This window comes from Ursus americanus, chromosome 12 (genome assembly GCF_024610735.1).
Source record: "Ursus americanus isolate L20-20 chromosome 12, mUrsAme1.1.p, whole genome shotgun sequence".
NCBI lineage: Eukaryota > Metazoa > Chordata > Mammalia > Carnivora > Ursidae > Ursus > Ursus americanus.
This window is the reverse complement of record NC_142138.1, coordinates 31,357,145-31,384,966: the sequence shown is the minus strand read 5'-3', so window position 1 is coordinate 31,384,966 and position 27,822 is coordinate 31,357,145. Positions and strand designations below refer to the sequence as shown.

The following is a 27,822-nucleotide window of genomic DNA, read 5'->3' as shown; positions in this document are numbered from 1 at the left end:
ATTTTAAGTGCTCAAAAAATAGCAGCTATTACTCTGTTAATTGTGTATTCCATACGATATTATCTGTACACAAATGGGTAGAACTCAGACTGGAAGAACATACATCACAATGTTAATAGGAGTTACCTCTGGGTGATGAGTTAGTTTTTGTTTTATACTTTTCTGTATTGTCTCACAGCTATACAATTTTTATTTCTGTAGTCAGAAAAAATACATAATTTTGGAAAAGATGGTAACAATTTATTGAACACCATATGTAGGCTTATAAATGTGTCAGGTACTCTGCAAGGACCCCATCCAATCTTCCCAAGAGGCATGGCTATAGCCATTTTCAATTTACATTTTATGGAAGAGGAGACCGAGCTATGTAAGGTTAGATGACTTGCCAGTGAGTTGTGTAGCAGAGCTTTGAATACAGGCCTGTTGAGACCAGTCCCTGTGCCCAGCGGTTCTCAACTGGACTGGGAGATGGAGAGGGAGATGGAGATGATGGTCAGAAACCCCAACTCCTTCTTCATATTCCTTCCTGTCACCCACACGCTGACACACCTGCACTCGCACACACACACACACACACACACACACACACTCACCCCCTTCCCTCCTCCCCGTATACCATGTTGGATACTGAAGGCACAGATCATGAATTCAGTGGGGCCAAAACCAGCGTTGGGAATAGAGGATAGGACGGTAATAGAGGAATCGCGCACAGACACACTCTTACGCGGTGGACACTGGTTTGGGTTTGGTCTTGGGTGGTGTCGTGCACAGCAGTCAAGCAAACCCTTACAGATGCTGCGTCTCAGAGGACTCCACCATAGGTGTGCGAGAACGCCAGCCTAACTAACTGAACTGGGGTTTTGCGGCAACAGATGGTCCCGTGCAGCAGGCCCATCGGTGTCTGCGACACAGAAAGCCTGATTAAAGCCATTCCCAGGCCTGAAGGGGCTTCAAGCAGCGGTGGGCCTGATTAGTGTATGAGAAACACTCACTGTGCTCCCAAGCCGGCTGATTGCTCTAAGGCTCTGGGGAAAATCAGACATCCGTGTTTGTCTTTGCCAAATTTCGAATTAATTCCTTGCCTGTAATTTGGAGGGGCTCTACGAACGATGGGGTCCCTGCAGGGGCATAAATGAATCAAGAGCGGCTCAGTCCGCGAATTGGTAGCATCTTTGTTTTTCTGGTCAGGTTTAGAGCAAGTAGTTGCTTTGGAAGGTCAGGTGTGTTCCCTTGCATACAGCCTAAGTATGGGACGTTAGAATCTTCCAAGGTCACCATACCCAGGGGCAAATCAGTACTATGCTTGGCCTATGCAAACTCCTCCCAGCAGCGCGTAAAAGACTGTTTTGATAGATGGCTCACTGTAGGTCATCAGTTCATTAATGAAACGGGGCACTCGTGTATTTTTTGAAATGGCAAAATGAATTTTAGCATTGATTGAAACTGTCTGATCATCATGCTAATGACTCTTTCTCTTTATTTATTTATTTGAGAAAGAGAGAGAGAGAGAGCACAAGCTGGGAAGGGGTAGAGGGAGAGGGAGAAGCAGGCTTCCCACGGAGCTGGGAGCTGGGCTCAATCCCAGGACCCTGACATCATGACCCGAGCCCAAGGCAGACTTAACTGACTGAGCCACCCAGGCGCCCCTCTGCCACATTCTAATGCCTGTCTGAACGGGGCCCACAGTGGGAGGGGGAGTTCTGCTTTACTTTGGGGGAGATCATATGGGTTTTTGAATTCATACATACCAAAGGCCAGGGACAGGCCACTGACCATGTAAAGCCTTTACCCCACATAGTCTACCTGGGTTATAGGCAGAGGAGAAAGGTTTGATGAAGTAGGGATTTATAGATTTGTGTGAGGTGTGATTAAAAAAACGAGCGACCCTGGGGCAGTGGCTCAGTCAGTTAAGTGTCTGACTCTTGATTTTGGCTCAGGTCATGATCTCATGAGTCATGGGATCAAGCCCTGCATCGGGATCTGTGCTGAGCGTGGAGTCTACTTACAATTCTCTGTTTCCCTCTCAACCTCTATCCCCCGAATGTGAGTGCTCTCTCTCTCAAAAATAAAAAGTGACCTGAATCTAGATAATATTTTATAGCCTTTTATAGTTTAGAAAACACATTTATGTATGTTATGTCATTCAATGTTCACAAAATCCTCAAATTAGGTTTTAGCAAGTGTATTATTACCTCCATTTTCCAGAGGAGGAGTCTGAAGTTGAGTGACTTGCCCAGGGTCACACTAATATATGACAGAGGCAAGCTTCAGCTTTTTGGACTCTGGACCACGTGAGTGACTTGCTTTAAGGAGGCTTTACGTGAATGTCACCGCTCAAAACAGTTTGGAACCCCACAAGCCTAAAATCAGGGACTTGCCTACAGACCCAGTTATAAAAACCCCCAAGGGAGAATATGGATTATAACTTTGTTGTTGTTTGCACTTTGACCAAAAAAAGAAATGCTCATCTTTACATCTTACTTATCACAGTGGACATTTGGGGGCTTCAAAAGAACAGTTTAGTAAAGTAGACTTTTCAGAGACATTTTCCCCCAGTACTTCCAAGCAAGTGCATGACCTGTCCTGACTCTCTTGGAGATCCTCCCAGGGCTCTTCGGACCTTAAGTTCACAGGCAAAGTAAGTGTGAAATCACCTAGAAGTGTGCTGCCACCGTGAAGCCTGAACCCCAGGATACACTGTGGGCCCTGTGGCAGTCATGGTGTATCTCCCACTGTATTTGAATGGTGTGCTTCCAGAACTCCAATCCCTGCTAGGCAGGCAGCACGTCAAGAGCCTGACACAACTCCTCTCTATTCCCTTCTCGATCCTCTAGCCTTGCCAAAGCCCTACTTCTGAAGTCGTGTAGAAAAAATTTCCCTGTTCCTCAATTTTTCAGCATGTATCCTCAGGAACTTTATCCACTGCACAGCTAAAAGACTAGAATAAGCTAAAATGTAAAACAATCTACGGAAGACTCAATACTGTTAAGATGACAATACTACCTAAAGCTATCTACAGATTTAAAGCAACTCCTATCAAAGTCCCAATGGCATTGGATTTTTTTTTTTTTTACAGAAATAGAAATACCCATCCTAAAATTCATATGGAATCTCAAGGTCTCCTGAATAGGCAAAACAATCTTGAAAAAGAACAAAGCTAGAGGTCGCACACTTCCTGATTTAAAAACTTATTACAAAGTCACAGTGATAGAAACAGTATGGTACTGGTATAAAGACAGACACATAGACCAATGGAATAGAATAGAGGGCCTAGAAATAGACTCTTACATAGATGGTCAAATGATTTTGACAAGGGGGTCAAGGCCATTCAACTGGAGAAAAAATCTTTTCAATAAATGGTGTTGGGAAAACCAGATATCCACATGCAAAAGAATGAAATTGGACCCTTACTTTACACCATATACAAAAATTGGTCAAAATGAATTAAAGACCTAAAAGTAAGAACTAAAACTATAAAATTCTTAAAGAAAACATAGGAGGAAAGCTTTGTGACATTGGATTTAGCAATGGTTTCTTGAACATGACATTAAAACACAGGGAACAAAAGCAAAACCAGATAAATTATACTATAACAAAATAAAAAACTTCTGTGTGCTAAGGTGCCTGTCTGGCTCAGTCAGTCGAGCACAAGACTCTTGATCTTGGGGTTGTAAGTTCGAGCCCCACCGTGGGTGTGGAGATTACTAAAATAATAAAATCTTAAAAAAAAAAACTTCTGTGCATTAAAAGCCACAATCAACAGAATGAAAAGGCAATGTACAGAATGGGAGAAAATATTAGCAAATCATATATCTGATAAGGAGTTAATATCCAGAATATATAAATAATTCCTACAACTCAATAACAAGAAACCAAACTACCTGATTCAAAAATGGGCAAGGGATGTGAATAGACATTTCTCCAAAGAAGATATATAAATGGCCAACAAGAACATGAACAGATGCTCAACATCATTCATCTTTGGGAAAATGCAAACCAAAACCACAATGAGAGATCACCTCATGCTCATTAGGGTGGCTACTATCAAAACCCCCAGAAAATAACAGGTGTTGGTGAAGATGTAGAGAAGCTGGAACACTCGCGAACTGCTCGTGGGAATGTAAAATGGCGCAGCAGCTGCGGTGGTGGTGCGTTAGAGAATTGCCCGATGCTCCAGTGACTTCACCTGTGTATATATACCCAAAGGAGTTGAAAGCAGAGTCCTGAAGAGAGATTTGTACATCCATATTCGTAGCATTATCTACAATAGCCGAAGAGAGGAGGCAACCCAAGTAACTGTTCATGGATGAATGGATAAACAAAATATTGTTCAGCCCTAAAAGGGAAGGAAATTGCAACACATGCTACAACATGAATGAACCTTGAGGACATGATGCTAAGAGAAATAGGCCAGCCACAAAAGGACAAATCAGACTGATTCCACTTAGAAGAGGTCCCTAGAGTAGTCAGATTCATAGAGATGGAAAGTAGAATGGTGGTTGCAGGGGCTGAGGGGAGAGAAAGACAGGAAATTGTTGTTTAATGGGTGTAGAGTTTTAGTTTTCCAAGAAGAGAAGACTTCTTGAGACTGGACAACAATGCAAATACACTTAACACTATTGAACTCTACACTTAAAAGTGATTAAGATGTTAACTTTTATGTTATGTGTACTGTATCATGATATTTTAAGAAAGTATAACAATCTTCCTAATTCCACTTTTTGAAAAAAAGTAGTTGATGTATGTTGAAGTGTGAGCTCTTGAAGTGGTTTGTTGTGTGGGAGAAAGTTCAGTAGAATACTGGCCGTGAGAGCCCCCCCACTGGCAACTGCCCACAACCACTAGAGTCACAGGCTCTGCTACTCTCCCCTTGTTGCTGGAGGCTCTGGAGCTGAGGGACAGCCCTGGTGAGCTCATCCCACTCTTGCCAACTAGGCCAGCGCATATTTTTCTTTGACTCTGGTTGCTGGTAGGAAACGTAGGGGAAGGTGAGCAACTGGTCTTTAAATATTCAGATACTGTCTAAGGAAGTTCAATGAAACAGGCTCAGAAGGTCAGATTAACCTCCAGGAGACACACAAGTACGATTCACTGTCATCCACATTGCAGTGTTAGAGATGGATGGAGACGAGCCCCCGAATCTTCATCCTACCAGCAGTTGTCACTTACCAGCCATGTGATTGTGGGCAAGTCATGTAATCTCTTTGGGCTGAATTCATTACCTTTAACGTGAATTAAATACCTCCTCTATCTATCTAATAAGGTTAGTAAAAATATATGAAATGAAATAGGAAAATTCTTTAGTCTAGAGAGATACCTAGATAAATATTAATTCTTATGAGCTCGGGAATTTTTGTTTAATAAATGGGGACAATTTGTTTCCCCCTTGCTTGGATTTTAGAGGTAAATGTATGTACAGTGTGTAGCACAGGAGTGAGCCCAGAGTAGGTTCAGTAAAGGATAGTTATGATGGTTTTTACTTACTACTGTTCCCCTGTGAGTGGCCCTGCCCCACCTGCTTCCCTAGGAGACGGAGGGACTTGGGGAGGCTGGATGGTGGGAGACCGGAGCAGTGCATACACTGGACTCTACCTGCCCAGCATCAATTCCCTTGCCAGCTTCTAAGGGCATTCCTATTCTTTCTTGGGTAATTTCCCTTCCCTTCTCAGTCCATGTGCTTCAGGTATGGTGCTCCCTCCTCCTTGCTTCTCCCCAGCCTGGTCTTCCAGGATGAATCAGGGTATTCCTAGGTATTCTACTATATGCCCTCCCATCTTCGCCTTGGCCACAGTGATTGGTTCAGCGATGGCTCAGGACCTAATCCAGGATAATGAAACACAACCCTGGGTCTTTTGCTGCCCACATTGGAAAAGAAGAAAACTTTCTGTGAGATCACTTATATGGTGAAATATAAGCCCTGAATCCAAGAGATGGAGAAAGTCACACAATTGATGAACAAATTTGAATACACGGGTCCAACCAAGTGAACCACTCCTGGACATTTTAGTTACTTGAGCCAATTAATCCACCACAATCACCCACCCCACTACCCTCTTTTTTGGTCAGTTTCTGTTAAGTTTTTGCCATTTGCAACTGAAAGTTTGATTGCTGTAATTAGGAGAGGGACAGACTTCCGAACTTATCCCCCAACCTCAATGATGTCCCTTTTTTCGTTCTGGGTAGATCCCCATAACAACAGCTCACCCTACGTCCGAACTCTTCCCCTTGCTTCACTTCCTGGGGATAGCCATCAATCAGAAAGCCCTTGGTGTCACTGAGGCTGGCCAACATGGCCTCCTTCAGGAGCTCCAGAATGATGCCCTGGAGCAGAGAGACAGTGGTCAGGATCTGAGCACTTCCACAGAACAACATTAGCATTACCACCCATTTCCACTAGTCATCCCATTTTGGGAGGGAGAAAGGTTCAGATAAGATTAACAGCCAACATAATACATCATATTTCATCCACTCTTAGGCTCACTTTCCTCCACATTTTATTGTCTATGAAATTGGTAGGTATCTTACAATCAGTCACAGTTTAGTAGTTTTTTTTGTGTGTGTGTGTGCTGGTATAGTTATATATGGAATAGTTTATTAGTTATATTTTACTGGGGTGTCTTAAAATAACATCAGAATAGATGAAATACAGTGGCTGTATTTCATATGTTAACACTCCATAATGGCAGTTTAAAACTAGGCAAAACAGGGCATAAAATGTGCTTCTCTGTTGATTTTTTCCAGTAAATATTTTATAAAATTTGATATCCACTGACTTGAGAGAATTGCTAGGGACTGTAGCTGGTTGAAGAGGAAGCATAAAGCTCTGGTAGTTAATACGGCTGCACTGTACAAGCCCTGATTACAGAGCCTAGCATGGGCCTTCGTAGGGCACAGATGAATATTTTTTGATACCCATGGCATCCAGCTACTCAGAGATGGATGGTGACTTGAAAGGAAAAAAGATGCATCAAGGGATATTCTTTACTTCAACTATCTAAGGAAGATACCAGATTGCAAGATAATGCTATCATACTTTCCAGACAAGACCAAAATGTTATTTTCTATTTTCCAGAGGGTTCTAAATATAGGCTCTGCTACAGCATGCTCACCTCAGCTTTGAAGGTTTTAACACTAATGTGGGGACCAGTTTCTTGGGAGAATATGAGATTGGCTAACACTCGAGGGGCTGGCAGAGCAACAGAGTGGAAGGAACCCGGGCCGGGACAATGTGGTCTGGCAGACGGGTCTCTGCTGTGGACCCTCCACCTGCCTCTTGACTTTTACATCAGAGAGAAATAAAATGTAGCTATCGTCTTTTGGGGCTTCTTTTTTCCAGCAGCTTAGAGTAACTGCAACACTCCAAAATATCCATTGCTTACCGCCCCCCCGCTCCCCGCCAGGGAGGGCAACTGTTGCTTACTGAAGGCACGAGGTCGCCACGTTCCATGATGTCTCTGATCAATTTGCTTCTTTCAGATTCTGATGACAGCTCATTACGCAAGAGCTCACCAGTCGAGAGATGTGTAAATCCATATTTTTCCACCAGCTTTTCACACTGTGTGCCTTTGCCAGAGCCTGGGCCACCTAGAAAAGGAGTGATGTATCAGACACCCGTCCCAAGTCGCCATAATGAACAAGCCTACGCACTTCATTCACCAAGCACGTACGGGGTACTTACGCTTTACAGGAAGCTGCTTTGGGAGCTGTGGATACAGTGGAGAATGGGGTACATTTCTTGCCCTCAAAGAGCGGGCTGTCCAAGGTGGGGGGTGGGCAGGCGTTATATACCCCAACAAGCAGTTAGTAGGTAACTACTGTAGGTATCTAGTGGGGAGAGTTCTTGCTGCTCCAGGGGCCCTGGGGAGGGGTGCAGGACTCTTTTGGTAGAGATGAAAGAGAAGTTTCCTGGGGGAACTGAATACACTCATGTGCAAAGCCTAACCACCGTGCTGGGTACACAGTGGGTGCTCAACAAATGTTAGCTATTAATTTTTAAAATACATTGTTTTCATTTTCAAACAATCCCAAACATAGAGAAGAGCTATCAGTAGAGAACAAAGAACTTTCTGAAATATTTGAGAGTCATCGGCCAACCTGATGTCTCATCGCTACAGAACACTTTAGTTTCATTGCCTCCAGACAAGGAGCACATCCTTCTACATAACTACATCTTCACAACCCGTTCAGATTTCAGTGCATTTGTCCCAGTAAAGTCCTTTGAAGCCAATGCGTCAAGTTCAGAATCATGCACTGTCTTTTGTTGTCATGTCCTTCTCGTCTCCTTCCATATAGAACAAATTTCTTCATATTTCCTCGACACTTTTGGAGGTTATATTTATTTTGTAGAATGTCCCTCAATATGATTTTTTTCCCTGCTGTGTTCTGAATATTATTATTACTTCTGAGTATGAGCCATATTCCTTGGATGAGCATTACACCCTTGACTCTTTCTCTTGTCTTCCCCCACCCCAAGTTCAACCAGTTGCTAAATTATAAGATTTTACATCTGAAAATAACAGCTAACCTTTATCAGCAGCTTACTGTACCACTCACTGTTCTAAGCATTTAATGTATTAATTTAAAATAATCTTAAGAGGCAGGCACTATTGCCCCCATTTTACAGATGGGGAAGGAGAAGCACAGAGAATTAACCCAGCTGACATAGCTGCATGGCTGGTATGTAGCAAGTCAAGGCTGTGAATGAAGCCTGGACTCTGGCTCTCAGAGGCATTTCCTCTTCTCTTCCCTACTAGCCAGGCTTGCCTGTAGGATGAGCAGGTCCTCAAGAGTCATTCCACCTCTGCAGGGGGGGAGGGGTGAGGCTTCGGAGTCCAGCAGACCTGCTAGCAGGATGATTCTCGCCTAAAAAGCATTGACGCTTCCCAGCTTCAGAGCATTCAATGGCTTCCCAGTCCCCACAGGATAAGATCCGGACTCCTTAGGGTGGCATTTCAACCTTTCCGAATCTAGTTTAACCTCTCCAATCTTTCTTTCTTTCTTTTTTTTTTTTTTCATTTCTTATCCCCGTCCAATACTGTCGCGTCCAGCTACATACTGTCCCTGCAACAAGACATAATTTTTCCATGCCACCGTGCTTTTGCTCTCCCAGGTCCTCAGCCTCGTAGGTCCTTCCTTCCTCCTCTAACTACAGAGATCCTCTTCATCTCTTAGGCCTCCATCAGATGTTTGCCCCTTCTGCCAGGAATCAGACTTGTCCCTCTACCCTCTGTGGGAGTGAGCAGTTTCAACAACACGTGGGGGCCTGCGGCCTGTCTGCAGCTTGGACTCCAGGTCCCTCACTAGTATTGTAACTTGCACACAGTAGGTGCTTCATAAGTGCCTGACAGATGAATTTTTTCCTGTTAGAGAGAATACTGAACATTAAAATGAAAAACGTGGTGGAGATGTTGACATAGTAGCGAGGATTTATGACTTATTGCGCCATTTCCCTGGTTCGCCTCACTTCATATTCAAAACTCCTCTCTGAGGACAGTTAGCAACTTCCCTCTTGAGGGAAACTTTGTTGTTCCTTGTTAGTAGAAGGGCCTCGCCTTCTCTCTCCTTTGGCCTGGCCGAAAATGAAGGAAAGTCCACGTTTTCTACGTTCTGCTCAGCCACACAGCTGCTGTCAGCTAAGCAGGGAGGGTTCAGACACCTCACAGGACTGTCATGGACAGGCTAGAGGCAACAGGAAGACAGCAATTACAGGCTCACCAAAACAATGCAGACCACTGGGGAGGCACAGCCAGTCGCCAGCTAATGCCGCACTTGCCCTGAGCACTGGGACGGTCTCCTACCACAACAGAAACGGAGGGAGAGTGCAACGAGAGAAGGCCACTCAGGCAAGGAGTGCTTCCAGATAAAAGAGTAAGGACAACAAGGGGCTGAGCCCCTGCAGAAGCCTCCAGGGCTTCCGTGGTCGGATTTACCTAGAAACCCTTTTCTTGGGATGGCTGGAAACCAGTCATGTGGAAAAGGTATTTTCAGACTTGGCTTACGAGGCAAAAATGCGGCATTCCAAGGACTTTCTTCCTTCAGCATTCCACTAATATGACTATTACAGTTTTTGTGTCTCTAAAATGTTATTTAATAAATTTTGACACAAAGGCAATTAAAAATCTTCAGCTCAAATTAACAACAGCTGTGTGTTCCACGGCAGCCACCGCCCCAGTTAGGAACCTTTTGGAGCAACAGCTGCAAATTCTCAGCATTCTTTGGCCAAATGGTACAGGCACAGTGGAATTCTAAGTAATCCACACAATGCTTTGATTCTTCCCAGGGCTCCAAACTGGAGAACAAAGTGATTTTTATCACTGCGGTGAAGGCACAAACACTGTGAGTAGAAATATGAATTTTCATATAATGTCACTTGCATGTCTTTGAGGCCTGATGACTTTTAAATAAAAAACAACGGGGTTGATATCCCTCTAGGATAATTTGTTATAATGGAAAAAAATCTTTGGAGGTGCCACATATCAGAATGAGTGGGCTGTGTTCTCTGGTGACGGGATGACTGATAGCGGTGAGGAGCTGTCACGTTTCCCGTCCTCTCACTGACTCCTGGTGGATCATTCCTCAAGGCTCAAACCCCGCAGCGACCCTACACGCAATACCACGTGGTGTCATTCACAAAGTGTCTGCGATGTGAGATCCCAGTTCGAAGGGGTCGTCACCACTTCAAAAGAAAATATAGTTGAGAAATCTTTATTTTCAACCTCCAATATAACTTAAATTTTCTTCCATGGAAAGCCCAAGGTGCTATATTGTGCAAGCGGAAATCCTGGGACCGCTCACGTCACAGCTGGGTAGGTATCTGCCCCCCACTGAGGTGCCAGTTGGCAGCGCTACACAGAAGGAGGCCCTGCGGAAGAGCTGCCTACCCGGGGGTCCCTGTTCTTCCTTGTGGTGGAACTGAAAACCGCATCACCACCTCCGCAGTTGTCCGGAGACAACTCCTGGCTTCACTGGCTGGGCCCTGCAAGAGAGCACCTGCCCCCAAAGCAACTATCGCATTGTGCTGGGTGTCAGGATGGAAGGGCTAAGCTGGTGTGTTGTAGCACATTCTGGGCTCAGAAAGAGAAGATCAAACAAATCATGATGTCAGGTAGGTAATTAGCTGAACCCCAAATCCAAACAAATGCAAGTATGTAAGTTTCTATTACACTTTTATTTTTTTAAAAAAAGATTTTATTTATTTGTTTGATACAGAGAACAAGTGAGAGAGCCAACAACTGAGCACAAGCTGGGGGAGGGGGGGCGCGGCAGAGGGAGAGGGAGAAGCAGGCTCCCCGCTGATCAGGGCTTGACATGGGACTCCATTCTGGGACCCTAGGATCATGACCTGAGCAGAAGGCAGACTCTTGACCGACGGAGCCACCCAGGTGCCCCTACACTTTTATTTTTAAATATTTCAAATAGTAATGGCACAGACCAGGTTATAATGTCCTTTGTTGACATTTTATGGTATCTTGTTAACTGTAGGGTGCCACCTGGAATTAAGACTATTAATACAGCTCTTCCTTTGACTAACAGCTGCGGGGCAGCTAGTATAGGTCAGATGCTGTGCTAAGTACTGAGAATAAAAAGATTCCAAGGCCCTGTCCTTTCCAACAGAGAATTCAGTCCAATTGGGAGGCTGGCAGGTGAACCCAGCATCACAGCAGTGAGATAGACCTATGAGCCGGGTCGGTAAACACCACTGCACAAACACTGGGAGGGACTCCTCGCCCCGGCAGGAATTAATGAGTATGCACAATTGCCTTCACCGGTACAGGGGAAATGTGGAAAAGAAGAGCATGAAAGGTGAGCCTGGTATCTTTAGTACGGTGGTTTGGAGTGTGAGCTGGTCCTGCGGGGAATGGCAGGAAGGGAGGAGAGTATTGTACTGGGAAGGGCACGGGGCAGGTGGATCAGTCAATAAAATCCCAGCTCTGCTACTTACTAGTCGTGTGGCTACAGGGGAGTCTGACTTTCTCTGAGCCTTAGTTTCTTCATCTGTAAAATAAGGGGAAATGAGAATCCACTCTCTGCATCATTCCATCTTAGATTCTCCTTCTTCCTTCTCTCCCATACCTGACCAGTTGTTAAGCCACTTAGAAAAGCCGAGTCCATGTTTAAAGTCTCTGAAATCTGTCCCTTTGCCTAAAATTTCATTAAACACTTCCCTTGTCCCCATCTCTTTGCCCCCAAACTGGTGATTGGTAAATATTACATATAGAAAGGGAAGGTCCCTCATCCTGCTAGTTCTTCCTGAGTTATATCTGCAGGGTGTCAGCCAGTGTATTGGGGTTTGAATTACACATCATCTAAAATTTGGGGATTAGCCATCACTTAGGGATGTCCAGACCACTTGTAGGTAATTAAGATATATATCAGCATGTGTGTTTACACACACACACACACACACACACAAATGTGTCTGATTTAGAAAACTCATAAAATTTATTTTCTGTAAGGCACAACAGAGAGGATAGCATTCTCTGGGTTCTAATTGTCATCAGGCAAAGTTTTCCAGGTCTTAATTCCCATTCCACCCCAGCCTCAGCATTCTTTAAACCTCGTCAGCACCGATGACCTGTATCACTGACCCAATGTTAGCTCCCTATTCATCTGGCAGAACCCGAGAGTTCCTTGTGGTGTGGGTCTATCCTTCCACTCTGGTTGTGTCTTTCTCTCACTTCTTCTTTTCAACATCTCAACTTGTTCTCTGCCCTCCTTGTGACCTCATAGATTTAGTCTATTCCCTTTGGACCACTTACCTCCCTAGCCAGCTGGACACCAGGCCATAGCTGTGAATCCTTTGCCCCCAGTGAGTTCTGCTGTGGCTGCCATGAGAACCAGCAACTACTCTCTGCCCAACCTACTTACTTTTATGTGCATCTATTCTGGGTTGCTAAGGGTTCCTTGAGAAAGTTGGAAAACCAAGCCAACTGGGTCATGCTATCTAACTTCAAAATAGCTTCTATTGCTTCTGGGTAAATATATTCCTCTTTTGCTGATACCAAATTGGATGTCCATGGGTAAATTCTAATATTTCCCCATTGTCCTCAAACCTTCCAACATAGTCTTCAAACATATTCAAACATATTCTTACTCCTACAAGTATTTTTAATCCTCCTATTCCCTAGGAAGGTGAAGGTTATCTTCTTTCCTCAACATTTTCAAATCTTATAGTGTCTTCATCTCTTGTCTTCTGTCCCTCCTTTCTTTTGTTTGGAAGACTATTTTATACTACTATTCAGCTGAAGGCTGACTTCTCTGCTCTGGCTCTTGCAGCACTGTGGCATTTTCCTTGATAGCACTTTTTACAGTATAAGGACTCTCTCTCATCTATCTGTCAACCATCTACTTAAGGTCTGTCTTCTGTGTTAGATTCGATGGTTCACAAGCACAGGCTATGGGTATGCTTTGCTCACTCTGGAGCCCAAACTCAGTGCCTGAAACACAACAGACACTTCATAATCATGGCGGAAAGAATAAATTATTTTTATTTTATTTTATATTTTAATTCCAGTATAGTTAACATACAGTGTTATGTTACTTTCAAGTGTACAATATAGTGACTCAGCACTTCCACACATCACCCAGTGCTCATCACAAGTGCAATCCTTAGTCCCTATCACCTATTACATCCATCCTCTTCAAGAATAAATTATTTGATGATGAAAGGATCCTCACCTCCTTCCTGCTCCAAAAACTTGCTCCTCTTTCTTGTCCACATTAAATGTACTCCTCTCAGTTGGCACCATCTTATTTCTCTTCTGTGTAACAACAGGCTGGTTTCTTTCCAATCCAAATGAAAATATTTCTACCATTGTCTGCATCCTCCAGTTATTTTTATATTCTTTCCTATTTTTTTTCGGTATCCTGAAACTGCCTGTTTCCATTTCCCTCTCTTTTATTGACTCCCTGTCCTCTTGCAAGCCACATCCTGCTCTCATCACTCTCTGAAGTTGATCTTTTAGAGTTCAAGAGTGATTGTGTAATTGTCATATAATTTAATGACCTTCTTCTAGTCTTTACCGTTTTTGTCCCTTTCGTAGCATTAATACCATTGATAAACATCTTGGAATTCTCTCTTCAACTGGCTTCAGGACACATATTTTGCCCACATTCTCTTCCTTCCTTTGCTAGGCTGAAGTTCACAGAGAATAGAGAGTGCTTTATTTTTGTTGGTATCCCCACAGAACCTTGCGTGGTGTCACAGGCAACTGTTCAGTAGGGTCAATGTCTAGGAATCTTGTGGCCCTACAAAAGTGACAACTCTATTTCCTTTCATGGAAAGGACCAAATGACTCAAGTTCCGGGTTTATATCTCATACCTGTATCCAGTTAGAGGACACTGATCAAGTCACTTATCCTCTTTGAGCTTCAACCTCTTTAATAACAAATTAGGAAACAGCACTTTCATATTGTGATACTATTTTAACATCTTTAAAGATGGATAGTCTTCACAGTTACAGCTTGTGAAGGTATCAAATATCTTTTGCATATCAAACTATCCTATTTTTATATAGTCATCAGAGTTGTTTAAAAATCTATTCAGTTCTTACCTCTTGAAATACTTCTTTCTCCCTAAGTGAAAATGTGCTCCAAGGTTGGGTTTAGGTTTTTGTAACTGAATGATTCCTTTCAGAGAAAAGCTATTATTCCATCGGATCATGAACCAACTGTGCCCTAGGAATGATCCCCAACCACTGTAGGGCTATGAGTCACTTTCAACTTTCTGTATCTGGGATGAGCTCTATCACCATGCTGAGTTTCAGCAGGCTGTTGCTCTGAACTGACTCTGTCTGACTGGAAACAACTAAGAAAAAATAGATCTTTATCCTCAAAGACAACATCTCTATTAGTTCTGAAATGCACTGCTGCTTCAGGTTATTTGGTGAATAGGATAAAATATGCCAGTGACAGTGTCAGCTGCAGGTTATATGGAAAAACTTCACATGTGACCATGAACTTCTTGATGGCAGGTGTTATGCCTTACGTATCAGTGCCTGGTGTATAGTGGGCCCTCAGTAGTTGTTAGATCAGTGAATGAATGAATAAATGGATGGTAAACAATCTGAGAGCTTCAGGGAATGGGAAGTAGCCCTGTGACTTTGAGAGTTAGCCGATTTTGGCTCTAGGCCATTCCTGCATTGAACTAGCAGAGTGATCCTGGGAGACCTTGGGAGCTTTTGTCTCTTAGGATGCTGGCTTCCTTGTCTGTGAACTGAAGAGTCTGGATTAAATTAGTGGTCCCCTCTCTCTCTCTGTGCTTATGTGTGTGTGTTTTATTACTCTTCCTAAATATTCGAGCTTCCCTTCCATAGTGCTTGTCCCTGAGGAATGATTATTTGTCCCTACTTTTTTTTAACTTAAGAGTTCCCAAGTGCTTTGGTCAATGAAATGTGAGCAGAAGTCGATGTGTATCACATCTAGACAGAGGTTTTTAAAGTCAGTACATGGTTTTCTATGCCTCTTGTCCCTTTACCATGAAACTAACAATGTTTCAGAGAGTAGGGGTTCCATCAGCATGGTTACCAGAGTGAAGCCTAGTCACCTGTCGATGAACATGTAGTATTAGTCCAGAACGAGAACAAGAAGAGGAAGAGGGGAAAGAAGAAGAAGAAAAAACATCTTCATTGCTCTGCACTACAGAGATTTTTAGGTGGGTTTATTTGTTACTACAGCATAACCTAGCTTCTTCTGACTGATACTTTCCCAGACTTGCCTGTGTAGCATAATCACCTAGGGTATTGAAAACATTCCTGAATCAGTAGATCTGTGAACCACTGGGGCTGAAGTCTGGGAAATTAGTTTTAGAAAGCTCTCCAGGTAAAGTATGCCTATATCTGCATTTTACTTGAAATGTGTAAGAAAAAAAAGATGTATTGATGGCTGGACAGAGGGATGGATAGAAGGACAGATACGTGATAAAAACAAGTTTTAGTAAAATGTTAATGGCAGAATCTAGGTGGTGGCTGTACCAGAGTTCGCTGTAAAATTCAGTTTTGCTGAATGTTTGAAATATTCTCATAATAAAAAAAGATGATCAGATGATCTTTAAAAAATTCCTCAGATGATTCTGATGATTAACCCAATTTGCAACTTCTGGATTATATAACCTTAAAGAAGGCAATGTGCTGTGAGCTCCGCAGTGTTCACTGCTGTGAGTCTTTGCTGATCTTTCCTTTAATATTTACAGTGTAATAATGCTGAGATAATGGTTCTATTGTGAATGAATACTTGTTATAATCATTAATAAAAATCCTCATTGCCTTATCAATAGCAGGGTTATCCTCTCTCTTGCAGATGAGGGGAACTTTTTGTTTTCTCAGCATCAAGCCTGAGAGAATAGAAGGGGGACTGTGGCCTATTTTGTACCAATGAAGTGGTTCAGAGACAGAAATGCTTGGGAAGTCATTGCAGACTGTTCAGATAAACATGTCTGGTTCATAGTGCTTTTGGCTTGATATTTAATCTAATAAGTATCTGTACTGTGTATGTGTGTGTGTGTGTGTGTGTGTGTGTGTGTGTGTGTGTTTTAATGTTAGGTTTCGCTGCCTTGGTGCCTGCTATTTTCTCTCACCCAAGACCTGAACCTTCCTTGTCTTATCTCTATGTAAGAGCTAGAATCATTTAATCCTTACAATAACTATTTTAAGTAAGTGCTATTTGTTTCTTTTGTTGTTGTTTTTGTTGTTAAAGATTAATTAATTAATTAATTTATTTATTACAGAGAGAGAGAGAGAGGGACAGAGCACAAGCAGGGGGGAGCAGCAGGCAGAGGGAGAAGCAGGCTCCCGCCGAGCAGAGAGCCCAATGTGGGACAGGATCGCAGGACTCTGGGATCATGACCAGAGCCAAAGGCAGACGCTTACCCAACTGAGCCACTCAAGTGGCTACAAGTTCTACTTGTAACCCTATTATACAGGTTAAAAATCTGTGTCCAAGGTCACATCTGTGCCTTGGTAACTGCTAAGCTCTACAGCCTTTCACATGTAAGGTCATTCTGGAAATCAGGACACCTGCCGCTCAGAAATGCACTGCACAGCCTTCAGTCAACTAGGAGCCAAGCTTTCATGAGGGCCCCATAGGGTTGCCAGCTGACATCCAGTTAATTATTACATCAGATGTGCTTACACTACACACCATCACTGTCTATCCAAAATTCTAATTTAACTAGCTGTCTTGTATTTATATTTGTTAAAACTAGCAAACCTATCAGCTCCACCACTTACTAACCTGGAGACTTTACGGACATGACTTCATCTCTGTTGTGACAGTTCTAACAGTCAAAGATTCTGGCATAGAAAGGCATAGAAAGACGTGTGAAATGTCTAATTAAGAAAAGACTCTGGAATTGGATTCCATGACTTTAGCTTTTAGATAGAGACAAGACAAAGAGGGTTCAAGTCTTGGGTGAGAGGAAACAGCATGCACCAAGGTAGTGATTCCTAAACATTTCCACCACACGATGCTGTGAGCTCTTATAGCTCTTAGGACAAACTGCTCTCCATCCTAAATCCATTTCCATTCTAATCCCAGCCCATCCCATCCCATCCCATCCCCATCTCAGCCCCATCTCCATCCTAACTCTATCTCCAAACAGAGACAGAGACAGGATTTCCAAATTGTAGTATAAATACTACTAAATAATCTGTCCTTTTCTTCTTCACCCAGAGATCTCCAGGGCCTTTTCCAGACCTGACTCACCAAGCTTACAGACTAGAGCCTTCCAAAAGTTGTTTCAGTCAGGCTCTTTTTCTTTTCTTTTCTTTTCTTTTCTTTCTTTCTTTTTTTCTTTCTTTCTTTCTTTCTTTCTTTCTTTCTTTCTTTCTTTCTTTCTTTCTTTCTTTCTTTCTTTCTTTCTTTCCTTCCTTCCTTCCTTCCTTCCTTCCTTCCTTCCTTCCTTCCTTCTTTTTTTTTCTTTTGAGAGGGAGGGGGAGGGGCAGAGGTAGAAGGAATGAATCTTAAGTAGGCTCATCTGCCTGATCTCACAACCCTGAGATCATGACCTGGGCTGAAATTAAGAGTTGAATGCTTAAATGACTGAGCCACTCAGGCGCCCCCAGTCAGGCTATTCTTATTTGGGCTCTAAATTCTGAGAATTCATTGTTCTAGAGTATTCTGCCTCATCCAAATTCATCTTAAATTTATCAAGCCACCTTTTTCCCTATTTGGAAGCCCACTTTACACTATGATCTTAGGCGTGCATTAAACGAATATAGTAGGCAATTTACAAAATTAGTCTCTCCTTTCTATGTTTTCCTTCTTTTAAAGAAAATAGTTTTTCTCTACTGTCAAAGAAATATATGCTCCTTATTGGAGATTTATATAATTCAGAAAAGTAAAAGGAAGAAAAATCTCCCATAATCCTACTTCCCAAAGGTAGCTGCCAGAAATACATTTTGTTTTCTTTCTTTTTTAAAGATTTCATTTATTCACTTGAGAGAGAGAGAGAGAGAGAGAGCAGGGGGAGAAGCAGAGGGAGAAGCAGACTCCCTGCTGAGTTGGGAGCCCGACATGGGGCTCGATCCCAGACCTCTGGGATCGTGACCTGAGCCGAAGGCAGATGCTTAACCATCTGAGCCACCCAGGCGCCCCTGTTTTATTTCATTGCAGCTTTTTTTCTACACATGGCCTTCTGGTTTGGTTTTCACTGGGAATCTGTCTGAGCTGACATTTTCTCCTCTTTGAGCTTCTGTATTCTCATCTGAAAATAAGCTTGTTGGACCAGATAAATTCCAAGGTCATTTCCAGCACTATCATTCTACATTTTCGTCTTTGTCAGAGAACGTAGAGAATATTCGTACTTGCGGTCTATTTATGTACTGTAAAAGGAAGTGAGGATATTTAAGACCAGTAGAGACATTTATGGTGGATGTTAGTTGGATTACATCTGGGGTTTTGTGTTCAATTTTGGGCCATACCACGGAAATTGGAAGTCTTATATCCTATGATGGGAATATAAAATTGGCAAATCTTTCAGAAGGGCAATCTGTTACGTAAGTCAAAAGTCTTAAATTTTTTAGTCAGTGGATTTATCGTAAGGAAAAAAAAATCACTGTTCAGTACATAGATATTCATTAGAGAATTTTAAATGAAAGCAAAAAATTGGTGAAAATGAATAACAATAGGAATAAACTGCATAAATTACAGCAATTCAAAGATAGTGTGCGGTCATTAAAATGACGTATTGAAAGAGGACAGATACAGATACATATAGTATGATTCCGTTTATATAAAGTTCAAAAATATCTTTGGTATTTCTTGCAGGGGGCAGTGAATAGGAGGAGGCACAAGGAAACTTCTGGGATGTTAGTCATGTTCAATTTCTTGATCTGCATGTTGGTAAGATGAATGTGACACTTAGTGAAAATTTATCAAGCTAAACACTCGTGATTTTTCTGTTTTTCTGTTTCAGTGCAATTGCTAGAAAACCTCAAGACATGACATAGTGTATTCAGGATCTTGGAAAGGCCCCTAAGATATTTTGTTAGGTATAAAAAGTAGGATTTAAAGTTGCATGGTCTCATTTTGATGAAAAATGTGTATTTAAAAAATTTATATGCATAGAAAAAAATTAAGAGGACTATAAATAAAAATCTTAATAATATTCATCTTTAAGCTTTGGGATTTTGGGTGATTTGTTGAGATTGATACATGTTTTCTAGATGAAGATATCTTACTTTTTTAAAAGATTTTATTTATTTATTTTGAGAGAGACAGAGAGAGAGAGAGAGAGAGCACAGGTGGGGGGAGGGGAGGAGCAAAGGGAGAGGGAGAAAGAGACTCCCTGCTGAGCAGGGAGCCTAACACGGGGCTCAATTCCAGGATCATGACTTGAGCTGAAGGCAGCCACTTAACTAACTGAGCCAACCAGGCACCCCGAAGATGTATTATTTTTATAAAAAGAAAAGAAGTTCTTCAGGGGCAACTGGGTGGCTCAGCCGTTAAGTGTCTGCCTTGGCTCAGGTCATGATCCCAGGGTCCTGGGATCGAGCCCCACATTGGGCTCCCTGCTCAGCAGGAAGCCTGCTTCTCCCTCTTCCACTCCCCTTGCTTGTGTTCCCTCTCTCGCTGTCTCTCTCTGTCAAAAAAATAAATAAAATCTTTAAAAAAAAAAAAGAAAGAAAAGAAGTTCTTCAATTAAAAAAAAATGTGGTAATCTGTTTTAGGAGAGATTTTGGCTGCATGAGTCCAAAGAGAAATGAGGGAGTGGGAAATAATAAAAGTCGAGCAAATTCATCAAGGGTAGTTTTTCCCTTCTGGTGCTTCCTGCCTGTTCACCAGCCCTGGACTCCTCCTTGGTCGACATCACATTATTTCTCAGCATTCAGGACTTCTATGATTTGGTCCATCTTCTTCCTGTTCCTGGACCATGAAGGGCATATTCCTACTACTATAATTTGTTTCCTGCTTAAAATCTCCCTTCTTGGAAGACCTCTCTCCTCAGCCCTCTTTCAAGCTTAGGGGATCCCATCCATTCTCTGAGGCTCCCCTTGGTTCTCAGACTCCCCCGGAAGGGGCTCCCAACCATTGAGCCATTTTGCTTTCTTTGTCCTCCCATCCCTCTAACACTCACTAAATAGTTCGGCAGTTAACTCTACACTGTCCTGTAGTAGATCTAAAGTTTTCATAAACATCAATTCTCACCTCATCAAATAGATTATAAGCTCCTTGAGGGATGGGAACATTTTTTTAAAATTCTCCTCCTTTTCTTGTTCTCCTATCTTCAAGGGCAGATTAACATTAAACCAACTCTAGTCTGCATTCCCTTCTTTGAATGATGGTAACACTTGGAATCAGCAGCATCAAGGTCAATGATTTGCCAGCTATTGTTTTGTATTTTGCTTCCTGGCATCTATGCCAGTTACACAGTGATGGACTGGAACTTGATTCTGATAGAGAAACCACATGGTACTTTACCCGGCAGAATTTACTAAAGGCATGACATTTTTTATTTTGTTTCTGTGGGAAGGGGCCAGGAAGGCTTCATAAAGACTTCGTATTGATCTTTCAGGACCCAACCAGAGGAAGAGTCTCTTAGTTATGGTTGGTTCTTAAAAATGGTCAAGCCCCATGGAGTGCCGTGGTGGCTCAGTCGGTTAAGCATCTGCCTTCAGCTCAGGTCCTGGGATCGAGCTCTGCATCGGGCTTCTTGCTCATCGGGGAGTCTGCTTCTCCCTCTCCCTCTACCTGCTGCTCCCCCTGCTTGTGCTCTCTTTCTCTCTCATTCTGTCAAATAAATAAATAAAATCTTAAAAAAAAATGGCCAAGCCCTATAGCTTTACTTGATACTTCTGCTCTTATCATTATGACTCTAAGAAGGTTATTGGTAGAAGACAAATTAATATATTTACTTCCGACAATGAAGTCTTTATATCTTCCATTCCATTTTAATCCATTCATTCATTCTTTCTGAAGATATGTATTGAATGCCTACTAAGTGCCAGGTATCCTGATAGGTGCTGCAGAAAGAAGGGAAAAAAGGAAAAAGAAAGGGCATGGTCTTTGTCTTCTAGGAGATTTAGTAAAAACCGTTTTCCAATCAAAGGCCATCATTGCCTTCAAGCAAGCAGTCAGTGGAAGAAGGAGTCTCCGGGAGTAGATTCTAGGAGACTGCTGGTCAGGCTTAGCCAGGTTTCTCACTGCTTAATATTCTCTTCCTCTCTCAATAAATGTTGGAATGAGGGGCCGTCTCAGAGTCTGCCTTAACAGCTCCACCCAGACCGAGCTGAGGATTTCCAAGACAAATAAGACTATGTTCTGCTTGCTGCTCTGTCCATGCCAGCTTTCCACGCATTTACTGTAAGAGCTAGTCCGTGCAGGAAAATATGTAATTGGACCAAATAAGTTCCTTCCACTTTAAATTGAGGTCATTTGGCTGGTGTGGATGGGCAGGTGTGTGGCACTGACACGGTGATCCACTTTCCGGTGGAAGGCATTCTACACAGCACAGTTGAGCCACGAGGAACACTGCCTTTAGAGTCAGTGCCCCAGACAATATGAAACAATAAATCAACTGGGGCACAGAACTATGTCCTTTTAACACAAAATAGCTACGCTCAGTTACAAGAGGAGAGAATCTTTCATTGCCTTGACCACCTGAGGGTTGGTTGAAATATGTTTCATTTACAACTAAAAAAGTGCTCTGAGACTCTTAGTCCTGGAGTCTAGAGCAAAATGAGAGGGAAGTACTTTGGGAATGTTACATTTGGGAAGGCTGAAACAGTTACCATCGCCTTAATCACTGGCTTGTTATTCTGCTTTATTCCTCAAGGCTAAATACAGCCTCCTACAGTAAAATCTGGGTTGTGTTGTAAACAACTGCCATAATGTGTCCACAAGAGGAAATGGCAGCCAAAAGGCAGGTGTAAGCCCAGGGCCTAAGAGATACTTTCCCACTTCAGCTTCCCTGACCCCAGCCAACCCCAGATGCTCCAGGGAAAACACTACTGAGCCGGTCAGTCCCTTAGGGAGTGCTTACTTTAAAAAATGACACTAGAAACAGACGTGCTTACCCAACCTCTTACGCTGTCATGCCCCGCCCCCCTCCTGTAGGTGTCCTTACCTCTTTTCAATTTACTTCCCATCCTATCCTAGCCTCCCCTTTCTCTGGATCCTCTCTTTTTCATTGCCTGTCTCCCCTCACTCACCATATGATAGTTGTAATAGTAGCTAATACTTGTTGAATATTTACTAGGGGCGCTGTGACATATGTTAACTCATTTCATCCTCACATCAACGCTATGACCCAGATAAAATCATTACTTCCACATTACAGGAGAGAAAACTGAGGAAGAGTGGGTGTAAGGATGTTGCCCAAGGTCAGCCGGCCAGGACAGAGGGGAGCTGGCAGTGAACTCAAGTAGGTCGTGCTCTTAACTAGACTCTGTACTTCCGCTCTCTCTCTTTTAAAGATTCATTTATTTATTTGAGAGAGAGAGAGCATGCGAGTGGGGGGGGGAGGGCAGAGGCAGAGGGAGCAGGAGAGAATCTCAAGCAGGCTCGGTGGCGAGCGAGGAGCATGACATGCAGCTGGATCCCACAACCCTGAGATCATGACCTGAGCTGAAATCAAGAATCAGACGATTAACTGACTAAGCCACCCAGGCACCCCACTACTACCTCTCTCTGTAAACATGCTTCATGCTTTTGTACCCACTTTTGACCTTCTTTCCCTTTAGATACGGCTCTAAGTCTTTGCTTTCTCTCAGAGCCAAGTTTCTGGCAAGTTAGTCTATATGCATCCCCATTTCCTTACCTCCCAAGTGCCCTCAACCAGCTGGCTTTACTCCTTTCTGTTCCACTGGAACTGCTCTCACCAAAGGCACCAGTAATTCTGTGGTTGCCAAATTCAACAGACAATTCTCATCACATTTTACTTAACCTTGCCCACATGGAAACTCTCTCCTCCCTTGCCTGCTAGGACACCATTTGCTCTTGATACTCTGCTTTCCTCTCTGTTTTCTCCTCCTTGGACTCTGGCACGGGCGTTTCCTAGACTTCAGGTCTCAGCCTCCCTCCAGCCTCACTGTCCGTAAGCTCGCTGGGGTGATCCCTTGCACATGCGTGGTTTCACTGCCGTTGTATCCTGGCGAGTTCCACATCTGTGTCTATAGCCAGGACTTGTAAAATTTTGAGTACTACATTTAAAAAACCCTCTTGTCTAATGGACATTACCTGATGGATGTCCCATAAGCATCTCAATCTTAAAATGTTTAAAACTCAACTCTTCATCACTTTCTCAAAACTCATTTCTTCTCCACATGCCTTATCTCCTTGAATGACACCTCTGCTTATCTGGTCATCTAAATTAGCCACTTCTGAGTCCTGCTCATTGCTCTCATTCACCCCAACACAATGGGTCTTTATGTCCTATTGATTCTACTTCCTGTAATCTTTTGGATCTGTTGCCTCTTTTCCACTTCAACAGCCTCCTTGTTCCTCACCTGCATGACCATCCGTCTGACCTCCTGGCTGGCCTCCCTGCTGCAGCCCAGGCTCCCTCTCACCGCTTCCAGAGTATGTGACAGAGCAAAAGCCTTGACAGCTCCCCGTTGCTACAGGCTGAAGTTTGTATTTGTTAGCTGGGTGTTCTCAGCCTTTCCTGCCCTGGACCCTGCATCTGTCTCCAGCTCTGTCTCTCACAGCTTCCCACCCCCTCACCTCTGAGGCTCTCGCACACGTGTTCCCTCTCCTTGCCATGGACCCACGCCAACTTTCTTCCCACTTAGCAGCTGGCCAATTCCTTTTCTTTCTCCAGACTCAGCTGACTACCCTCTCCACGCCCACACACCCACTTCGGTCTTTCCTCCCATTACCCGTGCTGTTGCCATGACATGTGCCAGGTTGTGCGGGTTATCTGCTCCCTCCCTAGAATGAGTTCCTTGAGATCTTTCATCTTTGTATGATTATGCCTATCAACTTTGCTGATATATGGTAGAAACTCAATAAATGTATCAAATGAATTAATGAAAGTCACCCAAAGGAATACAGTTAATGGGAGAATTTAATATAGTGGTGAGAAAATATTTTTTATCATTAGGGAGTTACACAGCCTCCCTGAAGTCTGTATATCCCCTGGCCTAGGCTATTTTTTCCCTCCCCTTCAAACTAAGCTATTGTTTGAAATCAATATGTGGTCAACCCACAACGATAATCTGAGAAGCACCAGGTTCCTTCAGATACACCCAGAATCACATTCTCAAACACTTGCTCATTGTTGCCCTTGGCTCTTTGAAATACTTTTGGTAACACTCACAAAAAAGGTACCCACGATATGCCTTCTTGATAAAAAGATGCAGTGTGTATTCCAAAATCAATGTGCTTTGGGGGCCCGGTGTTCAGGACGGTTCAGATACTATTATGGCTTCAAATTGTTTCCTGTTTTGAAGTTATTATGGAATTGCAAATAATTGGCAGAACATGGCTGAGGCACTCAGAGGTCTGTTTCACTGCTATCCATTTGATGTCTTATTATTTTGTCTTTGCTTTCAGACATCAATAGCTAGCTACATAGGAACAAAGTCAAATAGGAACCTGAGGTATTTATTCACATAATTATGGCACACTCAACCCCCACCCACTCTACTCCCATAACCTGTCCTTACTACATTTTAGAGCTTGGGCTTTGAAGTCTAGGAAAGTGGGGTAGGAGTCCCAACTCTGTCATTATTAACTGTGTAACCTTGGGAAACTGCCTTAACCTTCTGAGCCTCTACTTCCTCATCTGTAAATGGGAAAGAACATGAATGTGAGAAATAAATAAGATAATATGTAAAAAGGCAACACAGTATCTACAATGAAGTAAGTCACCAGTACATGTTAGTTTTAATACTATTATTAGGTAATTAAATATATGGGAGGTAGAAGATGAGGACTTGGACTTATTCAGTGGCCTTCACACTTTACTTCCTTGGGGCTATGTCTCTGTTGTACATGTTTCCAATTAAGAGAATGGTTAGCAACGTGTCAATTCATTGGCAGCTCAAATTTGGGGTAGACATAAAACAAATATTATTTTGCCATTTTAAAAGAAACTCAGAGAGGCTAAGAGATGGCCCAAGGGCACACAGAGGTTGGATATAAACATAAGATTCTGGGTGTTCTCTCATTTCCAGTGCTGCGTCCTTCTAGAGTCTGTGGCATTGATCATTCTTAGTGGGTCTCACAACAAGCAAAGGAAGCTTTCAGTGAGTCAGGCCCCGAGATGTGGCCTTGGGTGAGTGAACAGGTTGAGTAACTAAATCTTCACCAGGTGACTGTGTTGGTAAGTTAATGCTGCCTCCAAAAAGATTTCTTCTTTTTTTTTTTTAAGATTTTATTTATTTATTTGAGAGAGAGAGAATGAGAGAAAGAGAGAGCAGGAGAGGGGGGAGAGTCAGATTCCCTGCGAAGCAGGGAGCTCAGCTGATGCAGAACTTGATCCTGGGACCCCAGGATCATGATCTGAGCCGAAGGCAGTCGCTTAACCAACTGAGCCACCCAGGCGCCCCCTCCAAAAAGATTTCAAGAAATAGGTTGGGTGACAATGAGTGTGATGGCGTGAGGTCCCCAAACCCTTTACTTGGTAAAAGTCATTCACTTGTGTGCTTTTCTTTTTAGCAGTAATTTGCCCTTCTGGATAACTCGATTGACTCAGCAACATTCCTTTCTTGAGGAAATAATTTTAAAAACATGGAAAAAACCCTGTACTTCTGCCATGTCATGCAGTGTTCCAAGGACTGTTAAATGTCTTTTTGAACCTCGTAGTTCTCTAAGCATAGTAAGCCCTGGATAAAGGTTTATTAATTTGGTCCGATTAAATGAAGAAAGTGTTTTGTTCTGTTCAGTATTACTTAGAGCCTTTTTGCAGTGAAAAGGTTTATGTTATTAAATAGGTTCATTGTCAGCACACAATGCCTGCATTTCTCCAACATTAGAAAGATGTCCCGGGGCGCCTGGGTGGCACAGTGGTTAAGCGTCTGCCTTCGGCTCAGGGCATGATCCCGGCATTATGGGATCGAGCCCCACATCAGGCTCCTCTGCTGTGAGCCTGCTTCTTCCTCTCCCACTCCCCCTGCTTGTGTTTCCTCTCTCGTTGGCTGTCTCTATCTCTGTCAAATAAATAAATAAAATCTTTAAAAAAAAAAGAAAGATGTTCCATTGGTTTGTAAATGTACTTGAGGCTCTCTTGGAAAGTGGACCAATGTCTCTCTTCCTTTACTCTCCCATCCTGAATGGCCTGGACTTTGAAAAAACAGATGTCAGGCCGGGAGAGTGCCAAAAGGGCACTTAATAACTGTATGCCTTCATGGAGAAAAGGCTGTGGCAATCATGTGTCTACGTCCAGAGCAGAGATGATGTTTCAGTTAGGGCAGACCACAGGTTTGACAGTCATATGGAAACATATTTCTTTCTCTGAACCCAGTCTAGCTGATGACCTATCTGTTTTCATTTCATAGTAGAAACTCAATTGAGTCTAGTCTGAGTTTTCTTAGTCTAATCCAATAATTCTGATAACCACAATAGTCCATTTTCTGCTATAAACTGAATGTTGGTGTCCCCTTCCAATCAATATGTTAAATCCTAAAGCCCAATGTGACGGTGTAAGAAGTGGAGTTTTGGAAGGTGATTAGGTCATAAGGGTGGAGTCTGTACAAATAAGATTAGTGCCTTTTTAAAGGAGGCCTCAGAGAGCTCCCTCACCCCTTCCAGCATGTGATGTTAGGGGAAAAGATAGCCGTCGATGAATCAGGCTGTAGGCCTTCATCAGACATCAAATCTGCCAGTGTCGTGATCTTGGAATTCCCAGCCTCCCACAATGGTGAGAAATGAGTTTCTGTTGTTTATAAGCCACCCAGGCTATGGTATTTTGTGATAGCAGCCTGATGGGACCAATTAAAGCTCAAAGTTTAGTCTCCACGTCAGGGCTCTTCTCCCACCTGAAGGGTTTTCTACACTCTTCCTCCAGTCCTGGTTCTTCCAGTGCTATCGATCCCTGAAACTGGTACCCTCCACCTCCATCTAGCCCCTGCTTTGGATCTCCTGTGGGTCCTCCTGATGCATTCTTCTTTATCCACCTCTGACTAGTACCCAGGCTTTCCTTTCAGGCGTTCCTCATACTGCTGCCTACACAGAAACATCCAGGGCTTCTCCAGGCCCACAGCAGCCCAGAGAAATGGACTTTCAGTAGATGCACCCCTTTATCCTTCACCCCTTGCCCATGTTTGTGAGGTTATTTGCTTTTGAAAGGACACGTGAAAATAAGGCACAAGGGACTATTTTCTCCTCCAAGATTTCCCAAATGCTAAGTATAGGGTTTCATACACCTGCTTAACATACTCCCTA

At 43.0% G+C, this 27,822-nt stretch overlaps 1 protein-coding gene across 3 annotated transcripts in view; it reads right to left on the bottom strand.

Annotated features, from left to right (window-relative positions):
* The window catches only part of AK5 (adenylate kinase 5), a 240,236-nt gene that overhangs the window by 28,915 nt on the left and 183,499 nt on the right, over window positions 1–27,822 (bottom strand). For 2 of the 3 annotated variants that reach the window (XM_045801984.2, XM_045801985.2), the window contains exons 11-12: window positions 7,421–7,584; window positions 6,205–6,321 (exon numbers count right to left, since the gene is read on the bottom strand). In XM_045801984.2, coding sequence (XP_045657940.1) covers window positions 6,205–6,321; window positions 7,421–7,584 — 281 coding nt within the window. The remainder of the gene's footprint in view (window positions 1–6,204; window positions 6,322–7,420; window positions 7,585–27,822) is intronic. The other variant, XM_045801986.2, reaches the window with a different exon arrangement.